This window comes from Pempheris klunzingeri, chromosome 11 (genome assembly GCF_042242105.1).
Source record: "Pempheris klunzingeri isolate RE-2024b chromosome 11, fPemKlu1.hap1, whole genome shotgun sequence".
Lineage (NCBI taxonomy): Eukaryota > Metazoa > Chordata > Actinopteri > Acropomatiformes > Pempheridae > Pempheris > Pempheris klunzingeri.
The window spans coordinates 5,222,884-5,247,974 of record NC_092022.1 but is presented as its reverse complement, the minus strand read 5'-3'; the positions used below and the strand labels follow the sequence as shown (position 1 = coordinate 5,247,974).

Genomic DNA, 25,091 nt, shown 5'->3' with positions numbered 1-25,091 from the left:
CATAGCTTGGACAGCATTTATAAATATACGGAAAGCAGCAGACAAAACAACGTTTCAAACTTTATTTCTAGCAAAAACATCGCCCCCCTGTCATCAAGTGGCCTGACAGTCCTAAGTAAATTTCTAACATAACGCTGGATGGAAAACACAGCCAATGCTGCATCATTATACAGTAGCCCAGGCAGCCAGGAAATACCAACCATTTATAAAATCTGGTCCTCTCTCATGAAGTATAAAAGGGAAAATAAAACAAAAGTCAAACATGAGAGCTAAACTTTTAACAGATGTATGGTTGTGTCTCCTGTTTAAGAGCTAAAATGGCCACATTTAAAATGGTGAAATGGCTTGAAAGTACAGAGAAGAAGCCAAAAAAGTCAAAGGGAAAATTCCAGAAATTCAACATGTTTCAACCTCCAGTCTTGCTGTGAGACAGTCCTGACTATTTGGTAACAGTTGCAATGATCGATCTGGTTTACAGTTGTAAACCAGTGGCGCTGTCCGGTTCCAAAAGGACAACCAATCCCAGAATCCTCTTTGCTCGCTCTTCCTCAGTTTGACAGCCAGGCGTCCTGCAGCTCTGGGCTCAGAATTTGAGGCTGAATCCTGGACCGACCGCAGACGCTCCCTGGTTGCTGGTTGTCAGGTGGAAGCCGGTGGAAGCCAGGTCGTCGTCGCCCTGCAGAGATTATGGAAAGAAAGTCAACTCGTGGTACATGACATGCAGTCAGTCTCATCACTCTTCTCATATTTTACATATTTATTGTTAAACTAATCAATATTACACTGGTTACCTTTGGAAAACCTTTAACCTGTTCAATTCTAATGGCACATGTTGATTGTATTCAACTCAAATATGCACCAACATGTTAATGATATCATTATAGTTATTATCTTCACAAGCTTTTCCACCTTGGAAAGATTAGAATACAGAGAAAAAAATACAGAAAATATCAACACTAGCTTTCATTGAAAAGTATCATCTTTAAGCTTCTGGGTGGGTAGGACCACTGCTGAAAACATCAGGGCCTAAAGGGTGCTCATCATGGAAAACACAAGGAGGAAATACCCGGACACAAAGCAGAAGCCTGTAGGTCTGTAATCTATTTAACACAGACAGCGTTCGGAAAGCCTGGTAGCTGTATGTGTAATGGAGAAAGTGGAGCCTAATGTCCTTACCAGGTGACTGTAGCCCAGGCCTCCCTCGGGTGGACGAGGACTGGTGCCTCTCTTCACCCTCTGCTGCTCGCTCTTGGCCGGCCAGGTGGGGAACATGGACGGGTCGATGGGCAGCGGCGTCTCCCGGAAGTACTCGTGCTTGAGGGCCTCGTCCGATAAGATCCTCTTACTGGGGCAGTAGGTGAGGAATCTGGAAAACAGTCAATGATCGAGTTCATATGAGAGATATGGACACACTTGAGCGAAGCGCGGGTGACCAGGCAGCTCGCACTGTCGTGTGGCCTTTCTTCACTAGAAAACCTCTGTGTGTAGAGCAATGGTTAAAAACTTTAAAACTTCACTTTTTAATTTATTTTGTTTAGCGGTAACTTGGTCCCAGTCAGACCCGACAAACACAGGCCTAGTGGTGTCACTTTAGGATCAGCTGAAGTAGCTAATCCACGTCTAGAGAGACAATCTGGACGAACGATGCAGCCCTGACACGAGGGGCCGCGGGGTTTAGTCCTAATTGTATATGACAGGATCAACACAGCATAATGGGGAGCTGCTCAATTGTGATAATTGGCTTTCTAACTGTGTCTGATTGGAATCTTCCACATGTGAGCGGGGGCCGCGTGGTAAATGATTAACGCCAGCATGAAGAGACTTTACTAAACAAACTGTCTCTTTTTTTTGTATGGAAGGAATCCATGCGAGGGATTACTGACTGGGATTAGACTGACAGCAGCTTTGTGACACATGTGGGCGACACTGGTATTTATGAGAAGAAAAAATGGACTATTCCACTCCACTTGTGTCCAAATCATTGTTTGTGTTTTGGAATTCAGAGAATGTGCGCTCCTCCTGCACCTGTGAACTTCCTCCTCCTGAGGACCCTCAGGACCCAAGAGCCCTGCTGGTTTTCATTCAGGTCACACACACCAGCTTGTAGCTGATGGAAACCGATTAGTGGGATAGAAAACCAGCAGTGTAACATGAGTCAAATTCAAGCACCTTTCAATCTCTTAAGATCTTCATCATCACATCTTAACTGTTTCTATCAATGCGATAGCAAAAAATTAAGTTGACAAAATTCCTTTAGAAACACAGCAATCAATTGATATTGTCACCCAACAAGCAAATATGACAGGATCATTTAAATTTAAAATATTTAAAGATTTTAGGTTTACGAGAATGACTGCGTGAATAAAACACCACATTATGTTGAGAATCAGGCTTTTTATAGTCGAATTCAAGCATATTCTCAACCTTGAAAACATAACAGTTAAACTTAAGTGTTTTTCCAAACTTTCAAGACTTTGCATGAACCCTGTATCCAGCCATTACTGCACTTCCTAGAGTCTGAAGTAGTAAATAAAGCAAGTTCAGAAATCACTCTGCTGTTGAAGCCCCTCCTGATGTCGGATAGCAAAGGCCCTGATCTGCACACACTGTGCTGCACAGGGGGGTGTGATATTCCAAATGCCTCTGAGATATACGCTTCAAACAGCGTTTCTCTACGTGTTGACCTCCTGCAGTCTGAATCAGTCCCCTGGCAAACGCCCGGTGAGTCTTCTGACAGCTGGAGGGTTTCAGCAGCATTGGGCAGGCGCCACACTTCCACTGAATCCTGATCCCTCCGGCAGCACAGTGGACACGATGTTACTATCCTCTGCAGCTGTGAGGTAACCGAGCAGTATGGTTTTGTCATTTACAGGTGTGGGCAAAAGGCTCTGTGGGTGGGTGGAGATCTGAGCGTCTCTGCTCTCTGCAGCTGCTAAACAATGCCGATCTTTGGAATGCGCAGGAGGGAATTAACAACCCATTATCCTGTGCGTGAAAATGATTTTCCGTATTAAATGTGTGTTTTCTAAAACATTTTCCTGTACTGTGGAGCATCACCATGGTGAGTTAGTGTGTGTGTGTGTGTGTGTGTGTGTGTGTGAGAAACGGAACAAGGAGATGGAACGGGACTGCCTCTGAGACATGTTGATGAATTACCAGTCCGTTACCGCTGTCATGTTTTAAGTCAGCGTGCCAGAAATGCACTGACTGAATAAAAAGAGCTGGAAAGAGGAACACAATTTGACAGGGTAGCAATGCGTTCATCCAAGTAAGGCCACTTCCACTGTAGGAGTCATGCTGTTTGTTACTGATATTAGTGGTTGATATTAATTTCACTGTTTTACCACAGTGGCAGACCCAGAACTCACTGGAGGGATAACATATCTCATCTGGCCTAGGAACGCCGCGGGGTCATGTGGAGTACCCTGCTTGACCTGTTGCCACCGTGACCCGAACCCAGATAAGAGGAAGATGGATGGATGGATGGATGGATGGATGGGAGTTATACCACGGTCTGGATGAATATTCGATTCTGTCTGGCCGCTGAGTATTCATTAAAATGTGATATAGGACACCTATTAAGACCAGGAGAATTAAATTAAACAGAGGATGAAAAAGATAAGATCAACACAAGAGAAACCCAATGAAATTGGCAAATGGACTCCATCTTTGAAAGCTACAGTGCTGATGCTCTTGATGAGACGCTGCAGGGGTTTTAAGCTGCCGCACAGTTCACCAAAGCAGAGGAGGAGTACAGGTCTGTGTTCTATCAATAAAAATGGAAAATAATGCAGTGTCTGTGTGGATATTTCTTCAGACCAATTCAAAGTAATTAACCTTTGAGAAGGCATTCAGTTACACAGACAAAGGACGGTTGGAGTAATGGGGTAGCAGAAGTGCGGCATGTGTGAGGTGTAAAGTTGTGTCTAGTGTGTGCAATAAAAAGTTCAAGAAGCCTACTTGTTCATGAGGTCAAAGCCCTGGTCTGAGAGCAGCGCTCCAAAGCGCTTTCGCAGGTTGTTGTAGGGATACTCTGTGAAAGTCATCTTCTTCACAGCAGGCAGCTCGTTGTAGCCGGGCCAGATCTTCTCGCTGGGTGACCCCAGATCCTGCAGACGAAGCGCACACACAAGACAGCAGACAGCACATTGTTAGTGCACGGAGAGATGGACATGATTAACTCCCACTTTGGCAAAAGGATTCATCAGCCACAGACATTCACCAGTCCTAAGTACATTTCAATGCTGTCATTCATCACTTGTAAAGACTGTATAGGAGGACTGGGAAGGCCTGAATGACATCAGTCCACACGGCTGTCATGCTTTATGCAGATCATCTGATGAAAATCATTTGGCCGACTACTAGGGTTTTTCCATGAGCCGGGGATCGGTCCACTTTAACCGAGACAAGCAGGGGATAGTGGATCGCTGCGCCGTGCTGCTGCAGCCAACTCATGACAGTCTCCTCACCTTAGCCGTGTCGTCAGCGGCTGAAATAATCTGCGTATGTGCTGGAGTCCAAAGAGAAGGCCCCGTTTCTAAGAGTCTGTGTTTAATTTCACTCCTGTGTTCCTGATTGCACTTTCACATGAACCATCTTTTACTGTTTGCTGATCGCTTTTTGTTCGTCACCACATTAACAGAGCTTCATTAGTGGTTTTACTCTTCAATAAAAACAGGTCAAATCTGATCAGCAGATCAGTGTGACTTATTGCAGGGAGGAATAGTACAAACGGTAAGAGCCACAGTGGGCTGATAAGGGCTACAGGTGACAGGCTCTCACTGCTGTTTGTGACCAGCTCACCTCCAACACATCGTAAAGGTAAACAACTTCACCTCGCTGTGCTGTGCAGTGGAAAAACTCTCACACCGTGCCAGCACGGCCAGACCGCTCACGGCACAGCTCAGCGCAACTACACCCCCCCCCTCCATAGTGAGCTTCTCAGTTTCATAATAAGTTCATCAGCTGGGTTACATCTACCAACAGCTCCACCCTGTGGTGTACCGCAGAACTCCACGCTGACCTACTCTGACAGAAAACACACTCAAAGCTTGACCCTCTATGGTGAGGATTTACTTCATTTTATGAGGGCAAATGAGGGCATTTACCTTGAAAATCTTGTTAATTTGGTCAATTTCAGATTTTCCAGGGAAAAGAGGTTTCTGGGTGAGGAGCTCGCCAAATATGCAGCCCACTGACCACATGTCCACAGCTGTGGAGTACTCCTGCGGAGAGAAGAACAAACACAGTGGCAGTCCGCAGAAACAAAAGTAGACAGTCTGTCTGGCACGCTTCTACGCTGAAGTCTCCTCGTGTGTGAAAGTGGATGTGCTCTGATGGGCAGCTGGCTGTGTAAATTATATACTGTAAAACTAAAACAGCGTTTCAGTGGTATTTGGTATCTTATATATTAAAATAGAAGATAACAGCTGTCATATATCTTTGGGTAAACCAATAAATCAACATGGCGTGACCACATCTACAAAAAGGGCACTGCTATAACATCTGTAGGTTGCAGAGGTATGAATAATAATAACTTTATTTATAGAGCACAATGTTTACAAATTGTTTTACATATAATAAAACCTGAGTAACGGCAACAACAAAAATGAAATAAAAGGTAATATATCCTATAAAAACAGCAAAATATAATAAAATACCAAGAAAGGGTAATAACTTATGTCAGCAGCTACAACTACAAGCACAATTAGACAGAGATGCAATTAACAGATTGCAAATTTTATATAAAGTCAGGAAGACTAAAATCACGTGAAAGCCTGTTTGTAAAAGTGGAGTTTTAGAAGGGATTCAAAAGATGAAACTGATTTTATCATGAGGAAGTAGGGTGAACTCTCACCTTGGCTCCGAGCAGCAGCTCTGGTGATCGGTACCACAGGGTCACCACCACGGGGGTGTAGGGCTTCAGCGGGGAGCCGTACTCCCGGGCCAAACCAAAGTCACCAATCTACAAGCACAAGACAGTCGGCTGATATTAACATCGGTAAATATCATTCGGGTAAGAAAACACTGCATCAGCATTAACTCAGTTTCTCCAAAGGTGCGTATTTCGTGATCCTCTGACCTTGCAGCTAGGTGCAGCAAGGTACAGGAAGAGTAATCTCAGATTTGTAAAGTTACAGGATGCCTTATGATTCATAATTTCTACTTTCAGCTTTCATAAAATCACAAAAATGGTAATAAAAAACCTGGTTTATTTACACATGGACTCAGTTGGCTGTTCATTTTGCCAGAAATTCATGCTCTAATTGACTTTTAGTAATCAGGTGATGTTTGTTCAACTGTGCTGTCTTGCTGCTCGCTTGGGAGCATCATCAGATGGACTACAGGACACCGTTTTATGGGTTTCTGTACTCTACAAAGCTACAGAAGAAGTCAAGTAATAATTTCAGGGCTGGAACTGGAGGCAGACTAAGTGTCATAACATAAACTTTTTCATATATAAATCCCACTTGTCTCAACCATAAAGATCCGTGAGAGTGAAACGATATTTTCTCGCAATAACTTTTCAACTGAATAAAAAAGGGAAATCCAAAACAGTAGCAACACTCTGACCACTCTATCTGCTATATCCTTCATCTCTAATGTTTAAAAAACATTAAGCAGTAGTGGTGAAATGTGTCGACCCCGTTTACTGGTGACATGTAAAGGAACTCGCCCCTTTATTCCACAGGGCCAGAGTCCTCTCCTACCTTGAGGATCCCCTTGTGGCTCAGCAGCAGATTGGACGTCTTCAGGTCCCGATGGAGGATCCAGTTATCGTGGAGATGTCGGACGCCTCGAAGCAGCTGAATCATCAGAGTCTTTACTTCACCTGAAAGAAAAAACAAAGTCACGCTGTAACAGAGGTGTTCTGAGGCAAGGGAGAGGCATTTCACAGTGAGTCACATTTTAATAAAGTAAGTCTCACGTTACCTGGCAGGAAAGGCTGCTTCATGGTTTCCATCAGACTCTTCAGGTCATGTTCCACATAGTTCATCACAATGTAGATTTTGTCCATATTACTTCCAACCACTATTTCCTAAAACGGGAGGGAAAACCTTGGTTACTTTTAACTACAACACTTTAGCATACACATTAGCCAATTAAAGCATATTGAGAAAGTGTTGATACGTATACAGGTAATTTTCAAGTTCTCTCACCCTGACTGTGACGATGTTCGGGTGCTGAGCTTTCAGGATTGTGTTGATTTCTCTTAAAGATGTGATGGGGAAGCCCTCCTTCTCCTTTTCCATCTTCAACCTTTTCAAGGCCACAATTTCATCTGCAAACATGAGACCGTATTTAGCATATTTAGCATTGTTTCACTAGTAAAACACACCTGAGAATGCCCAAACCACACGGGCCGATGTGCTTATTTCCATACCCGTCTTTTTGTCCTTAGCTCTGTATACCACGCCGTAGGTCCCCTCCTCTATCCGGTTCAAGCACTGGAACTCCTCAACACTGCGACAACCCTGAAACACAACACCTACTCTCAGAGAGGAAATCGGCATACTGCTGACTTGTGTTAAATGTTTAAATAAATCATTTGTGCTTAGCTGGATGACAATTTGCGTCATGCTGGCACCGACCTGTAACGCAGGCAGATATTTGGGCAGCTCCTTCTTCAGCTCCACAGGTGAGATTGGGGGCGAGTCTGGGATGTAGTTCTCTTCGGGGGTGGGGGAGCGAGAATGAGTTTGAGAGTGCGGTGTGGGGTCACCCTCTCCTGCATCTTCATCCTCTTCCTCCTCCTCGTCATCCATGTCCTCGCCGCTCTCCTCGGAGTCATGGTCGAAACGGGACTCGGGCACTGTGAGGCGACACGAGAGCTCAAAAATCCAACAACACATGAAGCAACATTACTGTGAGACCAACAGTTTGGCTTGTGGTCAGAGACGGGCCGGCCCCTCATGTCATGTTTATGGTGCCATTTGTTGGGTTTACTGTGTGATTAAATCAGATTTCATTAACTCATGTAGGCTAATAGCAGTTTCATTCAAAAAAAATATTGTTAGTGGCCTCAAAATAAGAATTTGGGTTTTTTTTGCAAACTGATCCTAATTTAAAATTTAAGCAGCTAACTGTAAACTACAAACATTTACCAGATTAAGAAAACACCTAAAGAAGACAAACTTGCAAGCTGATTTCAGAGGTTTTAACAGTATTTTATGGGGTGTGTACGAACTCATTCGCTCCTCCCCACTCATTATTCAATCTAGAGCAACTAAATATATAAATACTTTCAGACACTTCTCGCTGCACCATTAATTGCCTTTGTCTTTCCGCGCAGTGCATGATGGTATATAGTGCTTGTTCAGTGACATTCGGTTGCACACTACTTTTCACAATGCATTGTGGGATACTTTGAGCATTTTATTAACCTTCAAGAGAAGAATTATAAATAAAACTCCCAAATGTTCGGCAGACAAAGCCAAGCTTTTTACCGACCTACATGATTTATGTTCTCTCTCTACTGGCCAAGCGACTCTTCCATCTAAAATGATTTCCAGATATAAAAAGTTTATAAATCACTCAAAAGAAATTACTGCAGGGAATTTAAATAATGACAATAACTTACCAAGTTCAGTAACGTCTTACTTAACATCATACTGTTACAGACATCACTTGCATTCACCCACCTGCTGGTATGTGATTTCCATTTTCTCGCTCTTCTTCAAAGTCTTCGTCTGACTGCTCGTCCTCACTCACGTCCTCTGAAAGAGAGGAAGCAGCTGTGTTAAGGCCAAAACCCACCGGGGACGTCTGCGTCATGTTCCGGCTGCTTTAAAACCCATCAGAAGTGCTGAGACAGAAGCAGCTTGGCGATCCACTCTCATAAATACACACCAAGTCTATTTTTGACAGAAGCCGAGGCCCGACCGCATTGAACGGCACAGAGCAGATGAAGCAGTCAGGAAGTCGGACAAACAGAGAGTTCAATAAAAGCCCCTGTGCAGACTCTCAATCACATATTCCACCACCACATCAATAGCATTACATTATCGGTGGCACCAGGTTTTTAGCACCATGTTCGATGAGAGGTTCATCTTGGATGTGGAGAAACACTTTCACTGTAATCCCCTGTCTGCAGGCTACAGCACAACCAAGTTGTAAATACATACAAGAAACTCATTTAAACCAGTCAGAATAAGAAACGTAGCCTATTTGTTCATGTTAGAAGCGCCAAAAGCACGGGCAAATGACCAAATCAACAAAAACTGGACAAGTAAATTGACCAGCCAGGCAAAAAACGCTCCCTGTGGGAATTCAAACTGCGCTGAGGACGGAGCAAAACTGGACCGCAGCCGGAGCGTGGTGCAGACGTGCCCTGTGGGTTTTTTTGGGGTTAGCCCTGCGATGATGAGGAACAGTATTTGACACAACATGAGTCACGGTAAAGGAGCAGTCAGTTTTACCTGCACTCTGCTCAGACCTTCCTGAGCCTGAAACAGACTCCTCCTCCCCTTCCTCTTCTTCACCCTCACTCTGGCTGCTGGACTCCTCTTCCTCTTCGTCGTCCTCATCCTCTTCATCAGAGCCTGATCCTGATGCTACACGAGGTGAAAAAGACACAGGAGCAATTTTTTTTTAACTAATCTGAGGCATTTCAGCTGCAGTACTGGAACTGCCACATGGTTATGTTTGACACCACAGTCTGTAAATAAAGATGGACGACATGAGAGCTCCCCAAAAGTGGAGCCAAAACATCTTAATTGCCCCCCTGGTTGCTGGCAGCAGTATAAGTTATAAAGCACTGCCCTCTCGTGAGAAACAGGCCAAACTACAAAGTCAAAATTTATGTCAAATAAGTTCTCCCAAAATGGTTTCCATCATTTTAGGAAGTACAGCCTTTGGTGTGTTACGGTCATGTCTGCTGGTTGCTAATAGTGATGGATGATAGTAAATCATCCATTACCCATAGAGGACTCTCCGGTGCTGGTCTTCCTTTCACTGTCACTGATGTCCTGGAGGTCTGCGAGCAGGTCTTTGCTCTCTGGTTTCTCCTCCTTTGATACTGCAGACAAAACACAGCGTGAGCTAAGCAGAAATGTATTTGATGATCTTAATGATGGTGAAACGGAGTCATTGTACACGATACAGTTAAGCATAAATATTATGAAAGGAAATAAAAGAAGGTAGAAATTCTGGCACACTCACTGGTGGTTTTCCGAGGTTCGCTGTGATCGGATCTGTCCCGGGGAGCGTGGGTGGGGCTTCGGCTGCGGTGGCTTTGTTTTAGCTTGTCGTCGTACTCATCGGGTAACATCCGATGGTGAGACGGCACTATGGACAGGAAAATCACTCATTAATGATTGCTGCAGATTTACAGTTCAGAGGGTTAAAAAAAAAAACTTTTGTAATTGGAAAGTGGACGGAGACTCTGGATGCTTTGACTTTTGTGCTTCAAGAAATTGTTGAACATTCTGAGAAATATTATTGCTTCCTTTCTGAGAGTGTGATGAGAAGATGGATATCAACCTTAAATCTATAATAGCTATATTAGCTAGCTCAGCACTAAAACTGAAGGTAGAGGGACACACGCCTGTTGTCCAGCAGGTGTTTGGGTTAATTCACTGACCCTCTCGCCGGCCACCCCGCTCTTTGCGTCGCTCCTCAGCCCTTCTTTCACGATCCTTAAGCTCCCGTTGCTCTTTCTGTTGTTCGCGCAGCTTTCGATCTCGTTCACGCTGGCGCTCAAGCTGTTCCAGCCGGTCCCTGTGGTCCAAAAAAAACCCAGGAGAATCCAATCGAGGTCTGTCCAGACAACCAAAAGGCCAGTCTTGTCATTGTTTGGTTAAGTTTACTTTGGATTGTTAAAACTTAATCATACAGTTGCTCTGATATCTTCACATGTACTCAGTGATTAACATATTGATACGACAATCTGACCAGCATGGGTTTGCTGCTGGGTGCCCAGATGAGTCTGCATTGTTCATGTGGGCTTCATTTAATTTTCTTATACATGAAAACACAACTAAAATATTGCCATCTTGATTCGAGTGAAAAAACCCGGAATAAACTGTGGTGAATTTTAACAATTATTGTAACTTCAGGCTCTGTATAGTCACATGTACATTTACATCTACGGTGCAGTAGCTACAGATTTGGAAAAGAAGAGCGGTTTTGATCAATTTCATGTCAATCAAAGTAACATCATGTCAAGGAAATGATTGAGAAGACACACTGAATTCAAAATAAAATACAAAACATCATCATTGAAAAACATGTATGCTGATTTAACACAATGTTGGAATCAAAATAATAAATACAACTGTTCCTGAATTAATGTGAAGTGATTTCATATGTGATGTCTTTTCACGGTTGTGCTCACCTCTCTCTGCGTGAATGAGCTCTGGCCTGTTCCCTTCTTTTCTGTCTCTCCCAGTCTCGCCGGGCTTTGTCTTCTTCCCACTGACGCTTCCTGCGATCACTCTCTCGCTCTTTTTCTTTGTCTTTGGGGCGTGGATGTTTCCCTGCTGTGGAAGTAAGAACCATTAGTGGAGACAGATCGAAAAAAAAACAAAAAACATGTTGTATTCAGCGGTAAAACACGCGTTATGTGATAAGCAGCACCCCCACACCTCCTTCAGCAGAGTGACTGCGATGACGTCTTTTATCTTTTCTCTTCTCCTCTTTTCTGTGGTGAGATTTGTCTTTTCTTGCTATTTGCTGTGGAGGCTTGATTGCCAGTGATTCATCTTCCTCTCCCCTGCATAAATGTAAAGAAAACATTATTAGACCCTTAAGAGTCAGCTTCACTGTGCCGCACATCATTTTTAAACCATGATGTACAGCCATTAAAATACACTTTCCTCAACTGGCAGCAAAGTTAAACATATTTTCCAATGTTTCTTCCATCGCATGTACCTGTCTTCTGTTGAGTCATCCCGTGTGTACGGGGAATTACGGATTGTTATTTCCATCCTTTGATCCCGTAGTTCTCCTTCCTCCGGAGTGTCTCGTTTGGCTTCCCGATCATCCGCCTGTGGAACAAGGCCCTGTGTGAACTGTGCAAGACAAGAAGAGCAGAATATGTGGTTAAAGCTACAGAGAAAATGTCCTCTGATAAGGAATGGAAAAGTTGTTGCATGTCTTCAATTTTAACAAATTTCTTGCCAAAAACTGAATAAATACTTAAAAAGCATTCACTGTTGTATGTCGAATGGGACAGTCAAATCTTATCTTAAAACAAAAAATAATGATGAAAATAGTCAAAGCAACAAATACATAAGTAGATATTATAAAATCAGATTACTAAGAATGAAAAATAGCTTTGAAATACTTTACATTTTTCTGGCGCTTGGGGTCTGTCCTCTCTTCTAATTCTCTTCTGCGTTTTTTCTCTAGTAGGATTTCGTCAAGAGTTTTTACTTTCCAGGTCTCCTTTTCGTCCCCCATCAGCGTCCACTCTTTACCGCCTGCTCCACAACACACACACACACACACACACACACACACACACACACACACACACACACACACACAAACACACACAAACACACACAAACACACAAAACAAACAGGTGTTCATTCCATGTCCATTCAGTTCAGCTTCATCTGAATCATGAAAAAGTTAGGTTCATACACATAACAGGAAATATATGTATAAGATCCATTGCAGACATTATTTCTTCCATTTGTTATCCATTTCACATGTAAGCTCACAGTTGTTAAAGTACTTTACGCAGAACTTCCATTCAAAATGTGAGATTTTAAGGACTTGTAGAAAATTTGTAGTCTTTTAAAATCTGCAACATAGAGACATAAGATCTTTAACGAAACGCTGATATACACTAGCAATTCGGCAAAGACCCAGTTCAGCAGGCAGCAATGATTTCAATACATTGATAACTTTCTAAACTGATTACACGTCCCTTATTCACAGCGCTGTCCCACCAAAACACGGCACGGATCAATTTCAAAAACGTTTACTGCAAACGTGGTCATGTTTGGTATACATACAGCGCATGTGAATGCTTACGAACATATCTGTCTTACATTTACATGTAGACACCTCACATTATCAGCGTCAAAGTTAACAATAAGTTACGGTGCATTGCGACATTAAGATACCGCTATAGCTAGCGTTAACAGGCCAGTTATTGAGATGTGCACAGCCCGGAAACATCATACTTGATCTGAATAAATCATCATTGATCTGTAAGGTAGCAGCACATGCTAGCACCGTAAGATCGATTAAACACGAGTTAATTACTTCCAGCGTTAGACCCGCAGTGTGTTGATGCTAACGTATTAGCTAGCTAACGTTAGCTTGCTAAAACTAGCATGTGCGACTGCTGCTAAACAACTTCTGTAGCAAACAATACAACACGGTTTTAAACGGGATACTTGGTACAGCCGGAGCAGCTATAAACCGGAGAGCCGGTAACTGTGTCCGGAGCTTTAATTAAGAGCAGCAATTCAGTAAAAGAGCAAATCAACCAGCGGGTGAGTGAGACGGTTAAACTAACCTTAGATATGCGCAGCGGTTTGATGGCACACCGGAAGTGTCAACGCGTTAGTAACGTCTGTAAAACTCCGGTGTGAAACAAGGACCTATATAATAATATAATATAATATAATATAATATAGAAACCTCAATAAATCTGATCGTTTCCCTTCTTTAAAGGTGCTTTATGTGACATAGGATCAGTAAGTCATTGCCTCATTGACACATTTCTATATTTATGGTCATAAAATGAGTGAGTGGCTGAGATTCTTTACATTTAAGATGTAGGGCGAAGTTATTCCAGCTGTTATTCCAGCAGAAACAGGTGTACATTGTGTTTATCCTTCGAGAAAATCTTTAAAATGACAAATCGTGACAATATATTTAACCATGTCTCACTTGCATGCAGAGGAGGGAGTTTCATGAAACTTTCAACACCGTGTGTTTTGCTTTGCAGTCCACTATCTGCACAGGATGTGATGAAACCAGAGAGAAACCACATGGACCTTAAATGGCCCTTTATCACTGAGGAAGAGTCATATAAGTAGGTGAAAGACAAAACCTGGAATACATCCAATAGTTTTATGACAGGCTGACCTCAGTGAACACATGAACTATGACCAAGGTCTCATACCAGGCAGGAGGCAGCACTCTCAGTCTCAGTCGTGGCTTTAAAGGAGCTGGAAAACTGAGCTTTCTACGCAGATTGTGACTGTTTCAGACTGACAGGTGAGTACGAATGGAGTTTATCTGAATGTGGGGATGAAAACTGAATTCTGTTATGGGTGACAATCACCAAATTACTGCTTTTCAGACTGAATATTTCATGTCATGTGGTCTGATTTATCTCCAGGGGATGATTTAACAGTCGACTGACGTGATTCATTAACAGCTAATCTAATTTTGAATGTCATAATAGGTTGGACACCTTTACACTTCATTTGAAGTGCATTATGACGCTTTACTTACAGATTATAAGGGGCTGTTTTTCACAAATTGACTGCAGTAAATTATCTTCTCATTTTTACCATTCAACACTTTTTGTCCATTTTTACTGCAGTCATTATAGTGCTTTATGAACATTAGTGTTATAGACATTTTGTTACACAGAGACATCTCTCCATCTGCAGCGTGTCAGAGCACACAGTTTATTTGGTGAAGCAGGGACTGAGCAGTGATTCCAGGCAGCAGATAAACCTCTGAGGAGAGGAAGACCTTCCCACATGGACCCCAACAGTGCCGGCAGCGTGCAATATGATCGCTGGAACGAGAACAACATCAACATGAACGTGGAGGCATCACAGCCTACTATGATGAGGTCAGACAAGATCAAATATGAAGTTTTATATTGTTTGTGAATGTTTTGGTGCTACTGAGGAGCACATATGCAGACTTAAAGGAAGATAAGATAAAATCATATGTGGATTTATTAGTATTGACTAAACTGATGTGTGGAGTTCACAAAATATAAGATTAGCTTGAATCCTGAAGTACTAGTAAGCTGTAATTTATCGTCAAAATAAATTGACAATGTGGTGAAATCAGGCCATAAAATAATAATCGACCAAATGCTGTTTGGCCTGACCGTGCCTCTCTTTCTGTTACACTCACAGGCTCTTCAACAGAGTGTGCACCGGCAGCAGTGGAATAGCAGTGAAGGTAGCAGGAGCTTTGGCTGCACTGGTGTCCATTTACATCATAGGATACGTGACAGGATACTACGTCCACAAGTGCTGATGGTGGAGCCCTGCTGGGAGAAAAGACCTCTGAGATTCTGGATAAACCGCACGATTAAAAAAGTTTTGCAAATAAAAAAAATGAGCCTGAGGCCAAGTGTGAAGTCTTTAAAGTATTTTCTAAGTATTAATGCAGCTAAAGCTCAGCTTGGTTAGTAGTTTATATGACTAATTTAAGAAAGCAGCTCGACAATCAGCATGGGGTCCTATAACCACTGGATGAACCCCATAATACACAGAGAAACTTAGACTTCATAACATGACAACAAAATGAATTTAACAAAACGAATCAATCGATCCTGAAATGCTGAAATGGATTTGCTCTGCTGTGAAAACTCACTTTTGTATTTGAATATAAATCTACCACTGAATTTCACAGACTGTCTGTGTTTTCTTTAAAGTCATTTCATTCCTCGGTGGCTCCTATGTTGGTCTGAGGGATATTTGTGTTCAGCTTCAGCGTAGAGCTCTGAAATATTCACCACTAAAGATACGTAATCTGTCACAGACACTGGGGACATGTGGGAATGGACGTTCAGATTCATATCTGGTGCATACTGGAACCTACATAGGTGTCACAATACACCTGTGCTGACAACAGCCATGATATTTAAACTGAAATACAGATATCATGTTAACAATACATATGTGATAACATCGTGTTCACAATCAGACTGTGTTTCACTCTGATAAACTAAACATGCTTGTTTTTCTTCATGAACATTTTCCAGAGACAGAGAATGTAAAAGAGTATCAGAGGGGTTTGATTGTCAGCCTGTGGTCTCACACACAAACTTGGTCTGCCGCTCCGTGCAAGTGATTTTGTTTCAGTTGACAATTTCTTGATGTTCAGTCTTGTGGATCTTTTGTTAATAGGTTCATCTGGTTGCCTTTTCACCGTTCATTTAGTCTTTTGTATGGTTATAGTTACAGACTTCTTTTTCCTCCTCCCTACACTCGTATTCTGACGGTAATTCCTTTGCCAAAAAGAGACAAAACTCACAATTAACAAAGTTAAAAATGAACTTGACTTGACTCCTTGTTGTGAATCCTTCTGGCCATTATAATCGTGTGGTGAAAACCTGATATCAGGATAAGAAACCTAAACCTGAAGTCTAATTTCATGTCACATTTAAGAGCTTGTTATTTGGTTCGTGGCCTCCAATCATCATAAAACAATACATTTTTCTTCAGCTGGACACATTTCCGTAAAACATGTGGTGGATATTCATTCTTCTCAGAGGATGAATCCTGATGTCTTTGGTGACCCTGTGGGCCCCACAGTCAGGACAAAATGTCAGCTATGCACATCAGGTATCTCCTAAACTCTCATAAGATCCTAATTCATCCAGTTTGTGCTACAGTACATACTAAGAATGTCTTTGCTTTTAATATAGAAGAAAATAATGTATTTTACTGGGATATGAGCCAGAATCAGCTGCTTACTCATATCAGCTTTAAATAAACTTTACAAGCAAAGGGATTTTTAATGGCCATTACGTGGTTGACTGATTAGCCTGTCCTTTAATGACAGAGAAATGAAAGAGAGAGATGTGAGGCTTGCTGTGATCAGACACTTTTACAGGTCATGGGGTTGACCTACGCAGTTCAATCAGCTGATCTTTCATTTATCTCTTTATCTATTTGGTTGGTTTGTTCGTCTGTTTGTTTTATAGGGACAGAGCATGTTAATGAACATCAATATAAAAAGACTATAAACATGCTGGAGTTATCAAGAACGCTACTTTACATCTGTGATCCTGAGGAACGAAACATTACAGGTGACAACATTAAAATACAATTATATAAATACACAAAAATAAAAAAACATGTCAGGTCAAAATATGCACATAAAAATTTCTGTTTGAATAAAAAGCAGAAACATTGCGGACTGCAATGAAAAGAGTTATTGAGTTCAGTTTTTTGTTTTTGTCGATATCAGCATCAGTCTATCTGGTCCGGATCACCACGACAGCATGTAATTAGGAAGCGTCTCTTATCTGAGAACATAATTATGATAGTGAGGAAGCAAATATAATTCCGGTAGCAATAAAACAACATTTCTGTGTGTAACCAGTCCCTCTGGTCTAGTCAGTCAATGTGTAATCTCCTTTAACCCTTTCATGTATAGAGGTCACTGCAGTGTACAGCTTTTCAAAAGCTGTTTTCTTGTATGTGCATGAGTTTTGATGGCATAGTTGCACATCAGCCACTACAGTGGATGCTACTGCATCATCTCATACACTGACTGCTACCCAGTGGGAAGCAATTTCAAGTGAAAAAAAAAAAAAAAGAGTGAAACTAAGATGGTTGACAGACAGCCAGAAACACCAAGTTGCTCATTTCTTTCTGTTAGAACCTTCTATAAGAAACCCTTGAAGGTAAGAATAGAAATATGGTGACATCAAGTAACATCTAATGAGCCATTGCTAAATTTTCCAAGTATTGATTTTATATTGGGAGGAAATTATGATGACTCACATGTCCACTGAATTGTACATCATGCATCACTGGCTATATTTCAACTACTGGACATGTAAATATATCTATAATATTTGGGTTGAAAAAAAAAAAAGTTAAAATCTTGTTTTTCATGCCTAAAGATGAATAAAAACACGTAGTAAAAAAATCCTGACTGAGGTTGTCATAATTCATGCATGAAAGGGTTAAAACCAGTACTTGTAATGAACCCGTCTCCGTTTAAGTTTTAATACATTCTTACAAGACCACGTGAACCACTGAGGCACTTAACATGTTTGTATGATGCTTGATGTATGATCTGCTTTACTTCATCTGATGATTGAGAAAGTGTCTGTGTTCAAATTAAAGTCAAACACACACATGCGCACACATGCTTGTATGTATCTATCAGTTGTGTCAGTTAACATAACAGCTTAAATATCATTAGATTAAAATCACATTTTTTCAGTAAATTCTTTTTTATGCTCTGATGAAAACAACCTGCACTGTGATCTTGATGGACCAGTGATGCCTCATCATGTGCATTACTTCACGTGTGTGTTTATGATATAGCATCAAGTGATTTAAAAGCAGATGGTCCAGACAAACAGGAAGCTATAGTCTCATGTTTTCAGCTGAGTTTGAACTACAGCTGACTGAAAACATCATCTGTGGTCCAGCAAACCCATACTGCCCTCATGTGTCCAAACAGAAAGAAAACAGCCTTATTGAAACGGGACTGAACACTGAGGGACAATTTGATAAAACGATGTTCTCTTTGAACCAACAGTATCTTATTGTACTCATTGTAGAAGTAACATCTCGCAAGCTGTTTTAACATTTAATAGCTAGACTTGATATATGTTGCAGATATCTGTATTTCAATTCTTCAGAAATTACAACAACAAAAAAAATGTAGAAAAGAAATGAAATAATTGTTAATTCAGATATCCTCCATATTGTCCTCCATATTGTCCTAGGAATAATGACGTCACTTTTGTCATTCATTTGTTTTTGGTTTTAGTTTCAGATATCTTCAAGATCATTTTTGATATATAGAATAAACATTTACAATATTTATCTTATTCAGAAAATCTCCCATTTTAGATATTTACAATCCGACTGGCATTTAATATTATCTTTCTGGATATCCAGAATTGCATTCTTACGAATAAAAATACATTTGCTATCTGCAATTGCATTGTTTCTAGTCGTAATTCTAACTGTAGAGATCTGAAATTGCATTTTTACTGGTCATAATGCCAATTGTGGATATCTGTAATGACACTTTTACTGGTCATAATATATTTTGAATATTCAAAATTATATTGTGGATGTCTGGATCATTTTGGATATCTGAAATTAAAATTATGTCCAGTAACAGATGTATTGTAAATAGTAGTTTTTCCTAGTCAGAATTATACTGCCGATATCCAGTATGTTCAGTCTAGATATAAAAACTAACATTGTGAACAAACCCAAGAATGCATAAGTCATATCATTTGTTCTAGGAAGATCTGAAATGTTCTTTGTGACCAGGATGAGCTGAATTAAGGACATATACAATACATAACCAGTTTAGCTGTTTAATGTTAAAACAGCCTCTTTTGCCTCTTAAAGACAACAATCTATCTTAAATTTAGTTTTGTCTAGTAAAATCAAAGTTGTAGATATCTTGAGGTATGATTCCTCCTGATAAAAACATTATTTTGTTATGCTCTAAAATGCTATTATGGTTATCAAAAATGTACTTGCAGACAGGAGTGTGGTTTGATTCCATGTTAATATGGCTCCCTATAGTCACACACCTGTAGCATGTTCACAGCAAACAGAGAAAAACAGCTTCTACTATTTTCTTGCAAATACTGTAGTTCGTTTTTGTTTGTTTTGTTTACTGTCACTTCCCTGGGACCCAGCTAGCCCCCCTCAGGCCGCCTGTCACGCTGTGTGCACAGAGAGGTCCCACGCTGTGGGGAAATCCGTCAGTGTGATGTCAAAGGCTGAGGCGGGTCTGAGGCAGCTCCGGACAGCTAACCAGCTCCACGGCGTCTGTGAGCAAGATGAAACATGGATGAGGAGGTCGCCGAAAGTTGGGAGGAAGCCGCTGATAGTAAGGTAAATAAAGAAATATATCTCCACTTTGAGGAGAATATCCGCTGGTTCGTTTCTTTATATTTACACGGCTGCTGTTGGGAGTTCTCATAACGTTGTTTGCTGTTAAAGACTCCCACGGGCCAACAATGTGGCTGCAGCTAGCGTTAGCTTCAAGTAACTTGGCAAGCTAACGTCAAGTAGCTAGCTAGCGAGACGAGACAGGCTTAACATGGACTTAGCCAGCTAACTAGCCAAGTGGCGTTTGCTATTACCAAATTATATCCCTTGGATTAACACTAATATACAATATTGTTATCTAACATTTGGCAGCTAGTGAATATAACGGGCTTAACTCGTGAAAGTTCATGTTTAGCTAGTGTTAAATGCTAAGAGGTGTTAGCTAATGCTAAGTTAGCTCTGAATAGCTACATTGGAAAATGTGTCAATTGTATATCGGCTTACTTATTGGCAAATGTACACACTTAACACAAGACAACTAACGCTCTTTCACGACCCACTCTCGTCTCAGATTAATTTCGGCGTACATTGTGTAATGCTAATAACTCTTATTTTGTAACATTTATTCTCACTAACAGTTATTCAACGCAACGACTAACCGAAACAACATGTGAACGATGAATAGCAGCGACGTGAATCCGTTTAAAAGATCGATATTTTACCGCTAGAAAGCGAGGATAAGTAACTTCGTAAGATCCATTGTTTGGCCGGATTATTCAAACGTGAACAGTAAATGTTATTTTCGTTAAATTGGCACATTTTTCGTGGAGCCTGGATTAAACTATTCACACTCTCATGCCAGTTTAGTGGACCACATTGGTGATTTCGTGTAGTTTATAAGGCAAAGATGTTGTTGGACAACAACTTCGGCCATGTTGTGGACTACCAGCCGAGTTGAGTGCTAAGTTATGTCGTGAAACTGGTAAGTTGGTAACCTAGCCAACTAGCTAACACAAGCTAACATTAGCTAACATTAGCCACCGTCACGGCACTCTGGCAGACCATTGCTAGCTTGTGACGTCAAGAACGTGTCTCAGAGTAAAAAGTTGGTCAGGACGAGAGCAGCCTGTCAGGTTGAAGTTAGTCACCTTTTTAGCATATCTTCCTATGATTAGTTAGCATGACACGCCATTTCTAAAACCTCTTAAACTTTATATAATCACAACTTTCTGTGGCAACATCAGCCGGCTAATGTTAGCTAGCTGAGCACTCTCTCTGTTATGACTTGGCAGCTGTCCTACATAATGTATAAATAGCTTGTAACTGAACCCTGCTTTCCACCCACTTGGTTAATACCTGCCGCACTTTTCCTCTAACCCCAAATCAATCTGACCATGTTTGTTTACTTGAATACGTGATTTTGTTTCTTGTCCTACAGGAAATGGAAAAACGGTTAGAAGAGAAGTTAAGGATCAGCCAGAAAGAAAAGTAAGGCCTTAAAAGGTAGAAGAAACATGGCCCCAAATTTTGTGACTTTTTTTTAAAATGATTGCTTCTCTTTCCCTTAAAAATGATCACTGTTTTGCTATGTCCTGCTTGTTCGTAGTACACACCTGAACATAAGACACAGGACTTGCAGGCATGCACTGATTTGATGCACTTCATTCATTAATTATATAATTCATTCATTTTTAAGTGGGCTGAATTAAAGAGTTTATCTTAATGGTTCAGAAATTGTCATTAGATAAGTTGTACCAAGTATGTAACTTTGCTGATAAGCAGGGAAAAACTGAATCAGTAATAAATGTATATAGGTTCCTGTCTACGTCTTATGGCCATGGATGCGTCCTCAAAGCTACTATGGAGACTGCCTTCCTCATTTCAAGATAATGGCTAATTTTGTGTGTCCTGTTGGTTTGGCTCTAGGGAGGCCAGTAATAATTCTCCACGATCTCCACTGAAGACAAACATGGTGATACAGGACGACTCTCTACCAGCAGCACCCCCACCTCAGATACGCATTTTGAAGCGACCTGCAAGTAACGGGTCACTGGGATCACCCTTGAATCAAAATAGGCCGACACCACAGGTCAAGTCCCTGGCCCAGCGCGAGGCAGAGTACGCAGAGGCCAGGAAGAGAATACTGGGCAGCGCCTGCCCAGAGGAGACGCCTCAGGACAAGCCCAACACGGACAGGTACTAAATCATAAATATTGACAGTGTGAAGGTTTTACTCACGGCCTAATCAGGTGTCGCTGAAGGGCATTTACAGTCTGTGTATTCCATGTTGTGCTGAAGAGTGTTGACTTTTTGTGAGCTGAGCATCCAGCTGAGAGAGAGGCAGCAAATAAATAGGCATTATTGTAGAACCTCCGTAGTTCGGGTAATTAACATCTATGTTTGTTCTGTGTGTAAAAGTTTTTATCAACAAATGTTTCTTTAATTTACAGTCCGATTTGACCTTTGATTCAGAATGCCTACAAATAAGCCTGAATAAGACAAATAAGTATAGTAACACAAGCTAACAACAGTAGCCACCAACTAACATTAAGTGTCATTTTAAAGCTGACAGAAGCACGTAGCTTTTCTCTGTCTTTTGGGTTGTGGAGTACTCTCTGGTGTAACTCTGCAGAGCCTGATTGACTGGTTCTGGTTCACACCTTGAGTTAACCAACTTAAAGAGATTTGATTATCTTTATTAGTGTCAGGGCTGTATTCAACCACAGAAAACCTTGGTTGACTGGAATTTTACTGACTCTTCAACATTTTTATTCCACCACTACGCAAAGAATAAAATGTGTATGTTGACACACACATTTTCTTCTTCTGCTCTGCGTCCCTATCAGTCACTATCCTCACTGACCAGAAGATAGCAGCCCTAATTTGAGTTAATTTGGATCTGAATGGAACTGAATTGTGCCAAAATTAATATAAAAGCAACTAAAAAAGCAAGAAGGAACAATGAGGGGAAAATAGAGCAAAACTCAAGTCATTTTATTAAAAACATTTGTTTAGAGTGATGCTAACTCCCCTCAAAGTGAGAGGGACCTCTTTAACTGAAATCGTGTGTGTGTGTGTGTGTGTGTGTGTGTGTGTGTGTGTGCACCATGAGTTGTGAGACGACCGTGATCCTGTAATCAGGACGGTTCAGGAGAAAATTTGAGTTCAGCTGTTATTGTGTGTCAAAGGGTGCTGTTTCTAATTTATTCCTCTCTGTCTGCCAGGCCAGGGCGCAATAACTCTAATTTGCCTTCAGAGGACACCCGCTCAAACAATCACACTGCCGGACAGCCAGACGGCACCCAAGGGTTCCGACAGAACAGATAAGTGGGTCCCGGGGCCCCCAGCCATTTAGGGGAGAGAGATCAGGAGCCACCTGAGAGCAAAGACAGCACTGTGTTCTTAAAACTTCCCACCTTCAGCTCCATTATATATCAGATGGGCTGTGACAACAGCCGCACTGCTGCCCAACTTCTTCCCACACGCAGCCACGTCGAAGTGGCCGGAAGCGAGAGGACCTCCAGGAGGAAGTCCGCTGGAAATGTGCTCTCCTCTCTCCCCACTCCAGTCTGTTTGACACTGTGATTATGGACACCTTCTGGACTCACTGTGATGATCCCTTTAAGAGACGCCCCTCGCCTCCATCTCTCTCCTCCTCCAGTCCCCAGCCGCTCCGTCTCAGGACGCCAGCAAGGTGGAAACAGGCAAAGACTTACTCAGAGGACAGCAGAGAGCGGAGAAGTGACGGGCCACACCGAATGAGATGAGCTGGTCCCCTGGCAGCAACTTCTCCTCAGCAATAATACCAGTCGTCACTTCTCACACCTTTACACGTTTTTAATTTTTCAGATGTTGGCTGACAATTTTTATCTTTTTGTTTTTCTTGCTTGTCTTTAATTACCTATACTAGGGATGCTCTGATAACTACCAAGTACAAATAGAAGTACTTCACACTACACACACTCAACCAAGAACCTGCTCACAGTATTTAATAATGACATTTTTTTAGATAAATGGAACAATGTCTATCTATAGTCCAAAAATTTCCACCCTTTTTGGTGATAAATTGGTCTTAAAATGTGAAGTTTTTCATTTCTCCTTGGAGTTTAAACACCCCTGGACACCCCAGGGCTGCAGCTCGTGGTGTCAGTAACTGAGTTATCAGTGCACCCCTAATATATATAATTGCCATGTGTTGTTAAAAGTGGAGGGTAAGGGTCATGTGTCAAGTTGTATATTCTGTTCTGTTTACGCCGTTTTATGATAATGCTTTTCAGCTGTCTTCCTTGGACTGTCACGTCATTATTTCTATTTAAATGTAAAGGCAAAAAAAAGTTAAATGAAGAGGAGATTGTGGATTTAAATCCATTTTTAAGTAGCTTTTCTGCCTTTTTTGTATGAGATGGCAGCAATGAAGCTGAGCTGAGCAGTATTTTAATGGAAATGAACCAAAATCCCATTTTAAAAATCAACCTGTATGTGTATATATATATATCAGTTAATTCATTATGTGAAGGTGGTGTTGGCAGCACCTTGAGGGATGGTCAGATGGAGGAATGAATTTACTGCTGTACTCCACAGGCCTCTCCGTCACATCTCCACCTTGTCGGCGATTTGCTCGTTTCGTCACGTCCTTCACTGACGTACAGTACGCAGGAACTCAGGTGCAGGTAAACGAGGCTGAATGAATGAACTGAACTAAGATTGTATTTTTCCAGTGGGTTTGATCGCTCAAACAGAAAATGTCCGCGCTAAAGCTCGGGTTGGCACTTTGTTAGAAACAGTGCTGTACAGAGTGGGTGGTGAAATGTAACTGAAATGATATCCTATGATGAATGATTGCTTGTTTTTTTTTATTTTTTATTTGTGGTTGGACTGTTGGCATCTTGGTAACAGAAGAAACGGTGACACCACCCTCTGTGATTGTTCAGTAACTGGTGATCCGCTGCTGAAATGGAACATGGAGACACAGCTGTATGAGAGCCACAGAGGTGGACACTACCTGGCCGACCAGGACCATTGTGCCCAATAGAAAAGTTTTAGTTTTTCACCTCTTTTTTTTTTTTCTTGTTCAAACTGAGAAGAGATCTAAACAAAGCCATATTCTTTGGTGCACATCATCAATAGAAAAGGTCTTGTGTAATGGTTGATTTCAGGCTGTGCCTCCTGTATCACATCTTAACTTCCAGGTTGTTGATTTTATTACTGTAGTTCAAGAAACTGAATATATCTGAGGGAGAATTCACAATACTGGCGAGAAGTTTTAGTTCAGGACATCTAGCAGCAGACAGACGGGTTAAGCTGAGCTCTGAGTGAGAACACAAACTGCCTGTAAATACCGATTTAATAAAATGATTTGCAAAAAATAATTTTCCCTTTGCCATGCATGT

The 25,091-nt window shown here is 41.4% G+C and overlaps 3 protein-coding genes across 4 annotated transcripts; 2 read left to right on the top strand and 1 right to left on the bottom strand.

The window, feature by feature from the left end:
* Nucleotides 1-48: 48 nt before the first annotated feature.
* Nucleotides 49-13,522, bottom strand: cdk11b (cyclin dependent kinase 11B). 2 transcript variants are annotated; one of them, XM_070839190.1, is made up of 20 exons: nt 13,476-13,522; nt 12,292-12,422; nt 11,872-12,011; nt 11,586-11,713; nt 11,336-11,480; nt 10,583-10,758; nt 10,162-10,287; nt 9,920-10,018; nt 9,420-9,554; nt 8,643-8,717; nt 7,593-7,813; nt 7,385-7,475; nt 7,161-7,282; nt 6,934-7,039; nt 6,711-6,832; nt 5,858-5,965; nt 5,109-5,225; nt 3,961-4,109; nt 1,177-1,366; nt 49-676 (listed from the first exon to the last, which is right to left on the bottom strand). In XM_070839190.1, exons 2-20 carry the CDS (start codon nt 12,400-12,402, stop codon nt 584-586), a joined length of 2,454 nt encoding a protein of 817 aa, XP_070695291.1. In that variant the 5' UTR covers nt 12,403-12,422; nt 13,476-13,522; the 3' UTR covers nt 49-583. The 2 variants fall into 2 exon arrangements, with proteins under 2 accessions (XP_070695291.1, XP_070695292.1); XM_070839191.1 differs by having other exon boundaries at nt 10,583-10,719.
* Nucleotides 13,523-14,609: 1,087 nt separating this feature from the next.
* Nucleotides 14,610-15,257, top strand: smim1 (small integral membrane protein 1). Its single transcript, XM_070840284.1, has 2 exons — nt 14,610-14,771; nt 15,067-15,257. The coding sequence occupies exons 1-2, from the start codon at nt 14,677-14,679 to the stop codon at nt 15,188-15,190; spliced, it is 219 nt and encodes a 72-aa protein (XP_070696385.1). The 5' UTR covers nt 14,610-14,676; the 3' UTR covers nt 15,191-15,257.
* Nucleotides 15,258-19,616: 4,359 nt separating this feature from the next.
* On the top strand, nt 19,617-25,070 carry szrd1 (SUZ RNA binding domain containing 1). Its single transcript, XM_070840202.1, has 4 exons — nt 19,617-19,764; nt 21,140-21,189; nt 21,628-21,897; nt 22,926-25,070. The coding sequence occupies exons 1-4, from the start codon at nt 19,717-19,719 to the stop codon at nt 23,026-23,028; spliced, it is 471 nt and encodes a 156-aa protein (XP_070696303.1). The 5' UTR covers nt 19,617-19,716; the 3' UTR covers nt 23,029-25,070.
* Nucleotides 25,071-25,091: the final 21 nt, after the last annotated feature.

Coding starts and splice junctions, on each gene's coding strand:
- szrd1 (XM_070840202.1), top strand. CDS start 19,717: ATGGATGAGGAGGTCGCCGAAAGTTGGGAGGAAGCCGCTGATAGTAAG. Junction 19,765..21,139: donor AGGAAGCCGCTGATAGTAAG/GTAAATAAAGAA, acceptor CTTGTCCTACAG/GAAATGGAAAAACGGTTAGA. Junction 21,190..21,627: donor AGGATCAGCCAGAAAGAAAA/GTAAGGCCTTAA, acceptor GTTTGGCTCTAG/GGAGGCCAGTAATAATTCTC.
- cdk11b (XM_070839190.1), bottom strand. CDS start 12,402: ATGGGGGACGAAAAGGAGACCTGGAAAGTAAAAACTCTTGACGAAATC. Junction 11,714..11,871: donor GATGACTCAACAGAAGACAG/GTACATGCGATG, acceptor ACATTTATGCAG/GGGAGAGGAAGATGAATCAC. Junction 9,555..9,919: donor CACCGGAGAGTCCTCTATGG/GTAATGGATGAT, acceptor CACCTCGTGTAG/CATCAGGATCAGGCTCTGAT.
- smim1 (XM_070840284.1), top strand. CDS start 14,677: ATGGACCCCAACAGTGCCGGCAGCGTGCAATATGATCGCTGGAACGAG. Junction 14,772..15,066: donor TCACAGCCTACTATGATGAG/GTCAGACAAGAT, acceptor TTACACTCACAG/GCTCTTCAACAGAGTGTGCA.